Genomic DNA, 15775 nt, shown 5'->3' with positions numbered 1-15775 from the left:
ATAGATGGAGGTGTTTGTAGTACCCTTTCCAATAAGCAACCTTGATCAATAACTGAGCTTGGATACTTTCCTTGGCTCAAATTCAAATTAAAACAAGTCTGAAAGGACGAGTAAGTATCTGCTCTATAGAACTATTTCCTGATCAACAGAACTATTTATTTTTATATTCACTGATCCCACATTTTATTATGGTTTCTAAGAGTTTATCACATATAGAAGTGGGACTTCTTATTCTTACATGGCCAAGGTCAAAACCACATATTCTGGCAAGGGCTGGTCCTTGGAGTAATCATGACCTTGAAATTCTCCCACGAGAATGTAAGTTATGGGGGAATAGTTAGGGGTCCCCCTTCTTTCTCCTTCACTGGGAGTGGGTAGGTACTTAAACTTGAGTTGCCTTATCGATTCTATAGGGGAACTTGATGAAATGTGGTATCTCTCTACCCTCCTCACTGCCATCAATCCAGCTCATATTCATCCCTTTTCATTTTGTCTCTATCTTTGTCTCTGGTCCCTCCACCTTCCCAGCAACCAACAGGAGAGTTGAGCTCAGGAATAACTTTACATTGGAGTTGGTGCAGTTAGGTCTGGGAACAAAAGCTGGAGTTCCTGTGGGATTGAAGACCATTGGCAAGAATCCTAAAACAAGTCAGGGGAGAAGAGCCATGGGGAGGAAATACAGACGTACAGGGGCGAAAAATTCCTCAACTTGGAGAATGGTAAAAGGAAACTAGAGAACAAATTTCCATTTGGTTTTTCCAGTTCCTTGGCTCCTTATAACCATTTCCATTGTTCTCAAACTCTCACTCTCAGCAACCACCCTCTCCTTTCAATATATCCCCAAATGTCTATCATACCTGAAATCATGCCCCATTTCTCATACTGACCTCTTTCTGGTCCATCTATGGCTCAGTGATGGAGGCAGGTCCTGGGCAGAGCTAAGAGTTACAACATCACCGAGAAGGCGGTTAGCTCCTGTCCAAAGCAGAGGTTCTACCCTACAATATGCTCCAGTGTTTGAGAGTTCTGGGAACCAGGGCAGATTGCAGACCACCCAGACTCTCACACTAATCTGGAGTGTTGGGCTCTAGACTGGACTCTGGAATGGGCCCTCAAAGTGTTGCTTCCACTGCTCTGCATACTTTGACTCTAACTGGGGAGTCCAGTCCACAAGGATATGGCGGACCACAGTTCTCTCCAGATTTCTTAGGGTCTCAGAATCTTGTCTGCGCCTTTGGCCTTTGGGAAGAAGAGGGTGCCTTGGTAGTAAAAACTTTACTCCCCTCCCACTCAGAGCCAGCTGGCTTCTGGTAGCGGATAACAGAGCTATATTAGCTCCGATGGAAAGCTCAGGAATTTCTGAGTAGAATTGAGATAGGCTGAGGTCATGAGAAAGGGAAAAGGTCTCCGTGTCATACAGTTGAGAGTTGGAAGGGACATTAGAGATCACCTAGGCCAACCTTATTTTACTGATAAAGAACCACAGCCCAGGGAGGTAGAGGGACCTGCCCCAATTCACACAGGTAAAGACCAAAAATAGGGTTTAAACTAAGGTGTCCTGACTCCAAATTCAGGGCTCTGGGCTCCTGGGTCTAGTCAAGGTATGGGTGGGAATCCAGGCAGTCAGGCCTTGTGGGACTGAAAAGACCAGGAATACAGCTTAGGTCCTGCCATTAGAGGCTGGGCAGGGTGGGGACTCCTGGGACTGATTGGGCCAGAGCAGACAGGAGGCTGGAGGAAAAGGAACGACGGGAACTCCTGAATCCAACCCAGACAGAGCAGACAGGTCAGGCAAGGGGCGGTGGCAGGGGGCAAAGGCCCGTCCCTTGTATTGGATGGGGTTGAGGACGGTTCAAGGCCAAGGCTGAATTGGGGGTAGTGTTAGGAGGCAGATGGTGGTCCCTTGACTTTAGATGGGCCTGGGGCCAGGGTCGAGGCTGGCATTGAGGCTGATGACAGGTCCGGGCCGGGACATGCCGGTCAGTAGCCCCAGCAGGCTGAGGAGGGTGGAGAGCAGCAGAAGGAAGGAAGCCGCAAAAAGCAGGGCCGGCAGCGCGCTCAAGGCCATAAGCAGCAGGGCGGGGAGGAGATGTTTCCACATCGCGGCCACCACCGGCCAGAGCGAGCGCAGCAGGTGGCACCCCGTGGTGAAGAGAGCATGGCACAGGCCCAGGGACAGCAGCAGGTACAGGCCCGACTCAAGCAGCCACAGGGCCCGCTGCAGGGGCACCCACCAGCAGGTCCCGGAGTACCAGGTGGCCCAGCGCCGCCGAGCTCCGCCTGGGCCCTCCCACCAGTGCTCCCAGGCTCTCCACAGAGCCCAGTTCGGCCACTCATTTCTCAGGCCTTCTCCCGCCCCCGCTTCGTCCGTAGCCCCCTCAGTCCTGGACCGCTGCATCGACCCGGTGCACCTGCGGGGAAGGGGGAAGGGGAGGCACTGTGATCCCCGGCACCCCGTGGGGCAAACGGGGGTCGCGAAAGGATCTAAGGGGAGCAGATCCCAGAGCCTGACGCTGATGAAACTACGGGGAGCAGATCGTGAGGCCAGAGTACCGAGGGAGAAACGATCCCAAAGCATCCACCGGGAGCGGAAGGATCCAAAGCTTCGGTGGGAAATTGTCTGAGGGAGAACTGAATGATCCCCGAGTCACTACGTTCGAAGGAGGACAAATCTACAGCCTAGGGGGAATAGAGGCTGGGAAGGGGTTGTTCCCAAGGCATAAAGAATGATCCTAAAATACCCCCTGAGCATCCAAAGTGTCCAGGGTTCCACAAGAAGTTATCCCAAAATGGTGAGTCCTGGGAGAGGATGGAGAAGGAAGGAAGGAAAAGCTAGGAAAGGAGAAGGGGAGAGAACTTTCCGGTAATGAAATGCCATCCTCGGGTAATGATGAGCTTGCCCACTTGAAGGGGTAGGAGGGGGAGCAGTTTCATTAGTTTCTTGACACACAAAGAGCGGAGGGGGCTCAGGGAGCCGGACCCTCGGGGCAGAGGGGCGGATTGCCAAGGCCAACCGAGAAGAAGTCACCATTTGACCCCTGGCTGGGACCTTTGAGAGGGGGCTTGCATAATCCTCACGTGGGAACAATTGTCATTAGAGGGGGCTTGCATAATCCTCACGTGGGAACAATTGTCATTAGAGGCCCGTGTGTGTGTGTGTGTGTGTGTGTGTGTGTGTGTGTGTGTGTGTGTGAGAGAGAGAGACAGAGAGACAGAGAGAGACAGAGAGAGAGAGAGACAGACAGACAGACAGACAGAGAGACAGAGACACAGAGAGACAGAGACACAGAGAGAGAGACAGAGAGAGACAGAGACAGAGACAGAGAGAGATACAGAGAGAGAGAGAAAGAGAGAGACAGAGAGAGACAGAGACAGAGAGAGACAGAGAGAGAGAGAAAGACAGAGAGAGACAGAGAGAGAAGAGAGAGAGAGAGACAGAGAGAGAGAGAGAGACAAAGAGAGACAGAGAGAGAGAGAGACAGACAGACAGACAGAGAAAGAGACAGAGAGACAGAGACAGAGACAGAGAGAGACAGAGACAGAGACAGAGAGAGAGACAGAGACAGAGACAGAGACAGAGAGATGGGGGGGAGGAGGGAGGAAAGGAGAGAGAATTTGATTAGGAAAGGAGAATTTGGAGGGAAAGTAAAAACTTTGAAGCCCAGGGCAAAGATTTCCTGGTTTTCTCTCTCTGTGGCCTTATGAAGCCTAAGAAAATAAGACTGAAGACTGAGCTTTATCTCTTGTAGGCTTCTAACCTAGAATTACTACCCCAGATCCCTACTGCTACTGAGGTAAAGTTGAGAGTTCATAATTCTTCCTCCAGTGTCCCATCATCCCAGGTAAACCAGAGATCTGGAGAAAGCTCTCCTCTGAGCACTCTGACTAATGTTTGAATTTGAATGTTTAGGAACAGAGTAGACTACAGGAACTATCTACTGAGGCAGGGAGAGGTCGCATCCTGAGTCACCTATATCAGCAGAGACAGTAGCAGCTACAGATCTGCAGATTTGCAGAAGTTTGGAAACAGCTCCCAGAAGACTGGGAAAGTAGGTGAGGATAGAAAATAGTCATTAGAGAAGGGGAGGAAGGAAGTGTAGACTTGAGTGTAATATCCAGCCATTGTCTATGCTTCTCAATATAAGTTTGCTCTGGTACTTCATTCCTGGAATATTTGTCCGATTCCTACTGGGCTTTGTTCCCTGAAAGGTCAGAATGTGGGGAAAACCCAAGGAGAAACTCCCCACTAGCTGTTCTTCCATGAATTCCATCCATGGTGTGTTGGGCTCCTAGAAACTGATTAAACTGCTCTAGGAAAGCAAGTGGATTCTGAGATACCAGCATGTCATTACCAAAGTTGAGTTAGAAGAGAATAAGAAAACTAGGGAAGGTAATTTTTTTGGGGGAAGGGGGAGCACAGGAAAGGGGTAGATCAAAGAAGGAACCAAAGAATAAAACAGAAAAAAAGTGGTCAAGAGAGATAAGAGCTGGGGAAGTAGTACCAGGAGGAAAAAGTAGAGATGTACAGGGGATTGAACAAGAGAAGGAAAGGGAAAAGAAAGGAGGCAAATCAAGAGAATAGAAGCATGAACCTGAGAAGGAGACAGAAGATGGGTTTGGGAAGGCAATAGAATCATAGAATATAAGAGCTAGAAAGGGATTCAGGGGGCCAAACTGTCTCTGAATAATAAATAATTCTCTTTACAACATCCCTGATAAATGATGTTGTAAAGAGAATTATGGCCCCTGATAAATGGCCATACATTCAGTCTTTGCTTGAAGACTTCTAATTAGGACTTCCTGAGACAGTCAATTCCACATTTGGATAATTCTAATTTTAGTAAGTCTTTTTTTTTTAATTGAGCCTCAATAAACCTGTGATTTTTACCCATTGTTTCTTATTTGGGGGTTAAGCAAAGCATGATTGCTTTTCAAATAAAGTCAGCTATTCCCATTCTTCCTAAGTCCTATCTTCTTCTGTCTTCCCCATTTCCTTCGACTAAATCTCATATGGTTTGGTTTCAAGACCCTTAATCACATTGGTCACCCTCCACTTCAGGTTCTCTAAACTTAGCCATTCTGGATGAATCTCTGATCACACTCTGATGTGGTCCTTTCTCCAATTGTCCATATCACAGTCTATTATCTATTTGTCCTATATGACTTGCATGTACTTTCCCATTAGTTCTTCCCAGGTGGTCTACTCAATACATTGGAGGAGGGTGCTCTTCCTTTAGCTATTGTGACATTGTGTGCCTAGCAATGGAGTAGACAGATTATTCATTTTCATGAATGGACCAGCCCATCTACCTTTCCATTTATGGATCTCTCTTATAATATCCTTTATACCACTTCTCATTTTAATTTTAATTTTTTTTTGGTTGAGGCAATTGGGGTTAAGTGACTTGCCCAGAGTCACACAGCTAGGAAGTGTTAAATGTCTGAGACCAGATTTGAACTCAGGTCCTCCAGAATTCAGGGCTGGGGCTCTATCCACTGCACCATCTACCTGCCCCTTTAATTTTAATTTTAAACTTTTATTGATGTACTTTTCCTTTTTTTTTTTTTTTTTGCATCCCTATCACTTCTCAATGATTCCACCTTCCCTTCAGAAACCTCTGTTGTAAAAAAAAATTACAAGCATGCAAAACAAATCTACACGTTGATAACGTCTAAAATTTTATACGTCCTGGACTTATCTATTGTCTTCCTTCTTTCCACTGGGAGACAGATTGCATACTTGATTTACCTGTACTGTGTGTAAGCATAATAGATCACTTAATTGATCAACGTTCTGAAATCTCTCAATATTATTTTCCATTACCATTCTGATGATGATGTATGTTGTTTTCCTGATTCTATTTACTTTGCTCTGAATCTTATAAATCTTCACATCACATTTGATAGATCATACTCTCACCTACCTTAATATACCACAATCTATTAATCTATTCTCCAATCAGTGGACCTGGCCTTTCCAGGTCTTATTAAAGTTTTTAGTATAACTATTTTTGTGTACATATAACCACCTCTGCCTTTGGCATCTTTTGGGCATCTGACCAGTATAATGTTACTGGTTCTAAGGATATACACAATTTAGTCACTCTTTTAGTTTAATTCCAAATTGTTTTTCAGAATGGTTGGACTGATCCAAAATTCCAATTGCATTCACCTGTTTGTCTTCCCAGAGTCCCTCCAACACTTAGCATTTTTATCTTTTGTCATCTTTGCCAATCTGATGGATGTGAGATGAAAACTCAAGAGTTGTTTTTATTTTCTGCTACTTCTAAGCAATTTCCCATTCATAACATAATATAAATTATTCCTCAAAACCACATTGCTTGTCAATATCTTTCATAAAATGTGGTACCCAGAACTGAACGCAGTCATCACAGATGTAGTCTATGATGAAGACAGAAATAACTTATCCCTTCCTGTTATAAATGAAGTTTAAGACAGCTTAACTATTCTCTGAGCTCCATCTTCTTCCTTTAGGCTCTTTATACAGAATTGTCATTCATGTCTAGAATACACTCCCTTCCTTGTCTCCATCTCTCAAAATTTTTAGCTTCCTCTTCAAAGGTCATTTTAGGAGCCACAAACTACATGGACCATTTGCTATTTCTTCAGGTTATGATTGCTCTCTTTCTCCTCAGATTTCATTGTATTTACATATTATATCCATCCCTCACCCTAAAGTAGTAGCAACTTTTTAAATTCTGCTTAGGTTTCCCCAATACCTTGCCGTACACAGTAAATGCTACTTAAGTGTTTGTTGAATTCAACAATATTTTGTTTTGATGCCATAAAATACTTTTGACACATTTTTGATTATGAAACCACTAACATCCTCAGGCCTTTTATACACACAAACACATCCTTGTGTTATGTAGCCTCTGGAGTACATGGTAGGCAAGAACAAGACAAAATGTCATTATAAAAGAAAAACTGCATGAGAAACTGCATAAAAGGTGTCACAAGAGAAACATGCAATTAGATCTTGGAGGCCAGGGAGGTCTGCAAGAGCTAGGACTTCTAGAAAGCTGGGAAGACTGTAGCCTAAATTCAGTTTTTCAGAATAAAAACTAGAGTGAGCCCATGGCTCTTCCGAAGAGTGCAGATTAGGTTTAGGAAGAGTCTAGAGCCCATTTTGGTGAGAGATGTGACCACCCTCAAGACAAGAAAGTCACCCAGTCATTCTTCCAGTGTGCCTTCTCTCCTTTGGCACCGCCCTGGTATTGACTCATATTACCTCATGCCTGGATTATTCCAATAATCTGTTGGTTGGTCTGCTTCCACAAATTTCTTTCTATTCTGGTCCATCGTCAATTCAGCTGCTAAAATGATTTTCCTAGAATACAGGTTTAACCATGTCACCCCTACCTACTCAATAAACTTCCAGTGACTTCCAATCAACTACAAAAATACTCCTTTGGCATTCAAAGCCCTTAAAAACCTATCCCCTACCACCTTTCCAGTCTTATAATTTACACCCTGAGGCTGGCCCCCTCCTTTTGATCCAATGGCTTGGTCTCCTGGATATCAGAAGAGATACTCCTCTCCTCTTGACTCCAGGCATTTTTCTCTGACTGTATTCTAGTCTCTGGAATATCTCCCTCCTCTTCTCATCTCTGCTTCTTTGGCTTCCTTTAAAACCCAACTAAAATCTTAGCTTCTACAAGAAATCTTCCCACATCCCCCTTAATTTTCAATTATTTCTTTTTTATCCCATTCATAGCTTGTTTGTACATATTTATTTGCCTGCACTCTCCCCCATTAACTTGTATACTATTTCAGGGGAAGGACTGTTTTTTGTCTTTCTTAATATCCATAGATAGCTCAGAGCTGGGCACATAGTACATGCTTAATTAATGCTTACTGAGTGGCTGGTGACAAACCCAACTGAACCATACTGATCTGGGCAAAGATGACAGACAGGTTCATGGAAATACTGGCCCGGGTCAAGCCCTAGTTCCATAGCCATTTTCTTACAAATGCTGTTAGACAAAGAATCCAATTCTTTATCCCTCCAGAGTCCAGAATATTATCGAAAACTAACTAAATAAAATTTTACATAAAAGAGAAATGTACAACTAGGGAAAAGATGAGCCTGTCGCATAGTCAAGGTGAGGAAAACATATGGCCACCTGTTATTATTATACTATTAGTATACAGGAAATGTCAAGAGAATGAGAGTTCAGAAGGACTATAGTTTCCCCTTTTCCAAATCTGACCATCTTATCTCTCTCATGTCTTTCCATGTTGGTCCAAGGGGTTGCATAAGAGACTTTGTCAAATGTTTTCCTGGAAACTAGATCTACCTACATACCTACAGCATTCCTCTGGTTTAAAGGGAAAGGGACAAAAGAAAAAAGCAGGACAACGGACTGGAAGACAATAGAGAGAGAAAACGAGGATGGAAACAGAAAATAGATGGAGACAGTGGCGAAGAGAAAGGAGAGGGGATAGGACCATAGAGAGGATGGGTACACGGGACCAAGGTGGGGCTAGACTCACCTCCCAGCAGAACAGCCTTGGTCATGTCGCCACCGCCAGCTCCCTATGCAGAGCTGGGAAGGAACCCTTGCAGCCTGGCTCCTGGTATCCCCACCTCCACCCTACCCCAGGGGCCCCATTGTGACCCGTGCTTTGGGGGAGGGGTAGGACAGAGCCAGAGAGAACAGAGCTCACTGGACCTCGGAGTTCAGACTCCAGTCCCTCTCTTTTTTTCTTTTCTTATCTGGGGCCCAGGGACCAATACTCTTTGGCAAAAACAAAATAAAACATCTTTTAAAAAATTAAAGTCTTTTGCCACTGAAGATATTGTCAGGAGCTTCCAGATAGAAGGGGTTCTCTGGGCCATGATCTAGCTTGGTACTGTAATGATTCTGTTGAGGTTCAAAAAGGAGATCCCAAAAGGTTGGAGTAGCAGACCGGTGTCGCGAGGTATCTCAAAAGAATTTGCAGTCTCGAACCCATCTCCAAGTCAAGGGGCAAAGTTTATTGTAATTGTAATGCCAATCGAAGAGGAGTAATTTCCAAAAGGATTTAGTAAAGAACTTGGAGAAAGAAGATAAATGTATAGGACAAAGTTAGAGAGACCAGAGTTCCATATTACTTATTTGCTAATTTTATGGCTTACAGGTAGGTTTGAGAGGTGGTCTATTCATATTGTCTCAGGAACTTGGTTATTACTAACCAACAATTACCTATCTGACAGTAATGTTGCCAGGACTATCTATCCTAAGGCCAGAAGACTTTAGAATCTTTGATTATTCAAACAATAGCACTCTAAGATCAGAGGACCTCAGGATTACTGCCAGATTTCTCTTAGAAACTGTATTCTATCAATACTTCTGGGCCTCAGTTTCCCCCTTAGTAAAATTAAGATGAAAAGTTTGAACTAGAAGAACTCTAAGCTTCTTCCTTGCTCTGTGATTTTGTATTCTCCAAGGAAAGTCATGTCGACCCAATTTCCCTCTTCCCCCTAATTCCCTAGTTTCTAAACACTTCCTGGCCAAAAAGCCTGCCTGAGTTCTGACCTACATCCTTCTTGATTTAGTCAGTGTGCTAAAGAAACTGCCATAGAATTATCTCTCCAGATCCTCCTCAGATCATAAACCAGAGCTAGTACTGTCTCCAGCTTCTGCATCAAACTGTTCTCCTTAACCATCCATTCCTCGGACTGTCCAAGCCAAGGATAAGATTAGTGAACCATGGATCCATGGCCCCAAAGTCATAGACCCTTAAAATTCATGAAATTCTTCCTCTTATTTACAGGGTACTGCCAAATTCCTTTGCCTCTCCCATTCTCAATTTGTTCCTCTGTAAAACGAGAGGGTTGGACCAAATGATCTCTGAAGGCTTTTTTGAATTATAAATCCTAAGGCTTTAATTGTATGGCAGAAGGTTCCTTGCAGCACCATTGGGGTTAGACCTATAGGTCCAAGGTTTAGGCTACTAAGTAGACTAAAGTCCACTGTGACTCCAGAGCCTTTTGTTCTCAAACTCTGGAACTAATTTGAGGCTTTCTTTCCAAGCCTAGTGGGGCCTAGATAGGATGGCCTAGAGGTAACCTGGAAAGGAAATTCAGAGGCAGAATTTGGGCAATCCTCGTGTATTTTGGTGAGGAGGCTCTTAAAGCCTTCTGGTTTCCAGAGAACAGAGGGCTTTGTTTCAGGCCAGCGCCTGTAGGCTGACTATAAGGCTAAAGATACTGAAGGGCATCAGAGCCCCAAAGATGAGACCTAGGCCTGTGAAGAGCAGGAATCCATCCAAGATTTGGCTCAAGACAGGAGGGAGCAGTGGTTCTTGCAAGCGAGGGCCTTCACCACCCCCTCCTGGGCCAAGGGGTCTAAAAGTTGGTCTTTGAGGCAGAGGCAAATCCTGGGGCCTAGAAGGAAAGGAAACCCAAGATGAGACTGAGGTCAGAGCACAAGGTCCCAGAAATTGGGGTGAGCTGAGGCAGATCCAGCCCCTTACCCATGCAAAAGATCAAACATCAGGAAACTCAACATCAGAAATAGCAGCAAGAGCATCATGGCTGGACCAGCCAGGGCCAGGACCAGGCGAGCACCAAGTCCGAGTATACCAAGGCCCAGGGCCCCATCCAAGAATGTGAGTGAACTCCTCAAAGGTGCTCCATGGCCCTCCAAAAGCTCAGGACCCTCGCCAGCTTCCAGGCTCCGGCCCCCAGCTGGACCCATTCGATCTGTGTTGACAGGGATCCTGGGGAAAGAGAGAGAATAGATAAGGGAGGATAAACACAAAATAGTTCCATTAAAAAAATGTAAAGAAGTTGAAAATCCAAAAGAGAACTAGGGAAAATTTTAAGACAAAACAAGTCAGGCGTTCTTATCTATGTTGAGGAAAAGAGGGAGTTCAGAGGAAGAATGAGACAATAACAGATGAGAGAGAGAAGGAAAACTGCTCCATTCTTATTTTGCTTCTTTTTTCCCTACCAAAAATTTATCTTTCATGTGGAACAGGTCAGAATAATAAGGGAGTAGGGATAGGGATATAAAGAAGAGAAAAACGGAGGAGTAAGAGATGAGAGAATAAGATATGGGAGACAACTTAATCCAACAGAAAAATACAGATAGAGCATCTACCATGTACAAAGTGCTGCACTAAGCCCTGGTGAGAGAACATATGCCCTGCCCTCAAGAAGCTTATAATCTTTTTAAAAATTGTTTTTAACATTCATTTTCATTATTATAGCTTTTCATTTACAAAACATATCCATGAATAATTTGTTTAACATTGATCCTTATAAAAGCTTCTGTTCCAACTTTTCCCCTTCTTCCCCCCACCTCCTCCCTTAGATGGCAGGTAGTCCAATACATGTTAAATATGTTAAAAATATATATTTAACATTCATTTTTTTTAAATTTTATTTTCAAATTCTTTTCTTCCCTCCTGACTGTCCCTCACTCATTAGGAAAACAATATGACATCAATATATACACCACAAAAGTTGTATCCAGGGATGAGAATTCAATATAGAATAATAGCATTTCAGATAGACCTTAGTGATTCTTTGAGTCTGATGCATATCCTCATCTTATAGATGAGGAAATCGAGGTATAAAAACATTATGACTTGTTCCATCCTGGGGATGAGGGGGAAGAGATTATAAAGAAGATTTCCTGAAAGAGGAGGTCCAAGAGTTGAGTTTTGTAGTAGGAAAATGGTTGAGGTGGTGAGAGAATGGCCACTCTAGGCACTCCGTCCCTGAAACACAGTGTATGGAATGAGGAATAGTATGAAATAAGGCTGGAAAGCTGTTTTGGAGCCAGATTATAGAATCTTGAAAGCTGGAGTCAGAAATACATGTCCTACTTTGAGAAAATGAGAAGCTACTAAAGATTTGGGGACAAGGGAATGGCCTGAAGAGACTAGTCCACTAGAAATATGATGTGGTAGCTCTGTGAAGGATAGAGAGGGAGAGAGTAGAGACAAATAGTAGGAATGAGGATTTGAACTACAGAGTGTGAGTGAAGAGAAGAGAATATTACAATGGCAGAATCTATTAAAAAAATCATTTCCCAATTGATAGTCCAATGATATGAACAGGCAGCTTTCAAACAAAGAAGTCAAATAAAAAAAATGCTCTAAATCACTACTTATTAGAGGAATGCAAATTAAAATAACTCTGAGGTACTATCTCACACCTATTATATTAGCTAATAGGACAAAAAAGAGGTATAAATATTTTTGGTACATCCTTAGAACTGCTTTTGCTTAGAAATAATCCCTCCCTTAATCTCCCCTCTGTTCTTCCCTTTCCTTCCTTTTTCTTTGTCGATGAAATTTCTCTACTTAACTCTACATGTTTTCTTCCTTTAATCAGTTCTGACAAAAGAGGCTGAAGTATATTTGCTTGTGCACCCTAATTATGTGTGATAATTTTTCCTAACCTTTTCCTCCCCCACACTTTTTCTTTTTCTCTCTTTTTTTCCATTCTTCTCTTAAGATCACCAAAATGTAACAGAGCCACTCCAGGAATTGTCTAATTAGACTCCCTAATTTTTTCTTTTGAGTTTTTTGCTCAAACTTTGTTTTTCTGTGTGGTATTGTTTGTAGATACTTTGGAATCATTCCCTCTGCATTTGTATCTTAGCACCCTTGCCACTATTATACCAGCTCATTATGGTAGGGTTATTTTTCGTTGCTTCTTTGCCCATTCTTCCAGCCTACTTTCTGACTTAAGACTTGATATTAGAGTTGCCACACTTCTGCAGGGAAGGTCCAGACTGGTCCTGTTGCTGCTTTCTTGGGGGTATAGTGGCTTGTTATTCCAGGATCTTAGGGACAGACTGTGGACCTGAAAGCTTTCAATGCTACCAAAGTGGTTTGATCTGGGACAAAGTTTGTCATCCCCCCCTCACACACACACACACACACACACACACACACACACACACACACACCTGAGTTCTGCGTGTTCTGACCCGAGTTTGGATCTGTACAAGAGTAGATTGCCGCTGGGTTCAGTCATTACCAGCCAGTTGGGAAGCACTGTTGGTTTTACAATGGCAGAATTGTCAGCCTTCTCCTTGGTCTGGGATTCCTGCTCCAGTTATTCCTCTGTCTGCCCTGGTTCTGTGACCCAGAACTGGGTAGTGGGTGACAAAGGTACAATTTACTCCCTATCAGAGTGACCCAGTATGGGTCTCTTAGTGCCCTGATAAGTCTGCAACCTTTTCTTACCCTGGTGCTCAGCCTCCCCCTGGAAGCTGGAGTGGAGTGTATTCCTGCCATGACCCAGTCCTTAGCATCCGTAGACCTCTGGGTTTTGTCTCCTTTTACCAATCTGGGATGGAGAAAGAACTCACTGTGACTTCTTCTGGAATTTCCCATCAGGATCCAGCCAGATACATTTTCTAGATCTGTTTGGAGAATTTGTGGACAAGAGTTTGTCTTCATCACTTCTTGATGTATCTCCATGCATTTTGGATAACAATGGAGCACTTGAGCTGGGGCAGAGTTTGAGGAGAAGGTTAGAATTTAAGGTTGAGTTTGATCTGCCACAAGAACATCCTTGTGGAAAATGTCCAAAAGGAAGAGACATATAACTAGGGCATGGTGACTGAGATTCTGCCCCACGGTGCAAATTATTAGACACTGATAACGTTAGTAATCATTCAGGAACATAGAAATAATGGTTCTTAGTATTTTGTTAGTAAGAATCATGATTTAAAATAGTAAGTTACCATGCAGCCTCTTTCTCCAGCTTTCTAGCTTTTATTGCATCTCAGGTAAACATCCCCTGCAGGCAGTGGTCTATTCAGCAGTAACTTCTTAGTATCCTAGGTCTGTTCCCTGACAACCAAATTTATCTTAGAAAGCTGATTTGATGTTACGTTATTTCATAACACTTTCCCAAGGCAAAAATTGCTAGTAATGTCTCTGCCAGCAGGACTGGAGCTCAGGGGAGCTATCAGGGATGACAGTATAGATATGGGTATCATCTGTACAAATATATATTATATACACAGAGACAGTCATAATGGAACTACAGAAGTAGACAAAATCATCAAGGAAGAGAGAGAGAGAAAGAAGAGGACTTAGATTAGAATGAGGGGAAACTTGGGCATAAGTGGCAAAAGGAAGATAAGGAACCAGTGAATGGCTCATTTCCTGAAATGTGTTGCCCAGAATTGAATCCAATAACTCCATTGTCCAGGAAATTGTCCAGAAGGGCTTTTCCCTCCCATAATCTGGATACCAAATCTCTATTTATGAAGTCTGAGATGGAGGAATAATTAAAGAGATAAGAGAAAAGCCAGGAGAAACCAGTAACATGGAAAACACAGGTCAAAAAAGGATATCTAAGAGGAGAGAGAGAAATAATAACATAAAATGTGGCTGAGAAGCCCAAGGGGATGATGCAGATATAAAAGAGATGGAAACAATAACTTGAGAAAGGAGGAGAGATGAATAGGGGTGGGGAATGTAAGGCAGAGATGGGAAGATCATTAGTTGTAGGTTCTTAGTTTTAGAAATCAAAGGAATCTTAGAAGTCATCAAGTCTACTCCCTTCTTTTATAGGTGAAGAAAATGAATCCTATAACTAGTAAGTTCCTGAAGCAGGACTTGAATTCAGGTTCTTTTGAATCTTAAGTCAGTATCTTGTCCATTATAGCATGCTGCCTCAAAGATGAGAAGATAGGAATGAGGGAGACAGGGCTGAGAAAGAGACAGATGGAAAAATGGGGCTAGGGAGGCAGGGAGGGCTAAGACATGGGTAAGGAGAAAGGGATAGAGATACAAGGATGAAAAAGCAGAGATAAGAGAAAGAAGGATGGAAAATTGGAGACCTTGTGAGTAGTATCTCTGGGGCAAATCAGAAGAGGTTTGGAACACAGGAGGAAATGGGGAGTTCTGAAGGAGGAACCACAGATGGGGAGACAAGAACTCTGGTGAGGAAGTGAGGGATGGGTGTCAGTGTCAGAACCAAAGTAGAGTAGGACTAAAGTTATTAGGAAGAGAACAATAAACTCAAGACAGCTGGGACCTGCATGGCAGGCAGCCCTAGAGACCCCAGATTAGCTCCTTGCCAAACACAGGGAACAAGCAAGATCTGGCTAGCTCTGTTGGAACACAGTCATTACTGTGAAGTCCTGTTTTCCTCTTCTCCCTCCCCAACCTCCCCACTCCTCACCTCCTCCCTATCGGGCCTGCCATTCTGGGGACGTACACTGCCAGGGGAGAGGAAAGGCATTGTGACATATAGAGCAGGGGGCTGCTCCAGAGGTCATCCTCCCCCCACACACACACACCCTACATACACATAATAGCTGTGATCAAATTCTCTTTGCACCAGCTGGATCCACAAGTATGCTCAGTCCTGGGCAATGAGAGAGGGGGAGTGGGAAAGATTATAGAAAGAAGATTTCCATGATCCATTTGTTTCATTTGTAACCCTAGGTTCAAAGGGCCCATTGTACGGAACTTTCCTCATGACTGGAGACTAATGTCTTGGTACTCATCTGCCCTGGTGAGAACTGGAGAGAAGAGAGATCCTGGTCTTCTGGATTTTAGCTTCAAAGGAGAAAATTCTCATGTCAGACTCTCTTCAAGTTTCTGAAGGGGGAGAAACTCTAGGAAGATGTCAACATGTAGAGGAGCAGGCACTAGATCATATCCCTTTCCCCAGCTTACTACACTAGAAACTTCAGGGAATTTGCCTTTGGGTGAGATCTGGCCCTCTTCACTCTTAGTTGAGAGAATTTAATTATTTCCCTTCTCCCCAAAAAAATTCATTCAGGCT

At 43.6% G+C, this 15775-nt stretch overlaps 2 protein-coding genes and 1 long non-coding RNA gene across 3 annotated transcripts; 1 reads left to right on the top strand and 2 right to left on the bottom strand.

Annotated features, from left to right (window-relative positions):
- Positions 1-1787: 1787 nt before the first annotated feature.
- On the bottom strand, positions 1788-8587 carry TMEM239 (transmembrane protein 239). Its single transcript, XM_074276566.1, has 3 exons — positions 8518-8587; positions 7253-7351; positions 1788-2411 (listed from the first exon to the last, which is right to left on the bottom strand). Exons 2-3 carry the CDS (start codon positions 7321-7323, stop codon positions 1910-1912), a joined length of 573 nt encoding a protein of 190 aa, XP_074132667.1. The 5' UTR covers positions 7324-7351; positions 8518-8587; the 3' UTR covers positions 1788-1909.
- Positions 8588-10101: 1514 nt separating this feature from the next.
- Positions 10102-15233, bottom strand: C6H20orf141 (chromosome 6 C20orf141 homolog). The gene is made up of 3 exons (XM_074276567.1): positions 15167-15233; positions 10483-10728; positions 10102-10393 (listed from the first exon to the last, which is right to left on the bottom strand). The coding sequence occupies exons 1-3, from the start codon at positions 15187-15189 to the stop codon at positions 10177-10179; spliced, it is 486 nt and encodes a 161-aa protein (XP_074132668.1). The 5' UTR covers positions 15190-15233; the 3' UTR covers positions 10102-10176.
- A 57-nt stretch (positions 15234-15290) lies between these two features.
- LOC141547902 (uncharacterized) lies at positions 15291-15775 on the top strand. The gene is made up of 2 exons (XR_012483661.1): positions 15291-15340; positions 15433-15775. It is a non-coding gene; the product is annotated as an uncharacterized LOC141547902 (long non-coding RNA).

The sequence above is a fragment of the Sminthopsis crassicaudata genome, chromosome 6 (assembly GCF_048593235.1).
Source record: "Sminthopsis crassicaudata isolate SCR6 chromosome 6, ASM4859323v1, whole genome shotgun sequence".
NCBI classification, from domain to species: Eukaryota; Metazoa; Chordata; class Mammalia; order Dasyuromorphia; family Dasyuridae; genus Sminthopsis; species Sminthopsis crassicaudata.
Note: the sequence above shows the minus strand (reverse complement) of the source record. Positions and strands in the feature narration are given on the sequence as shown.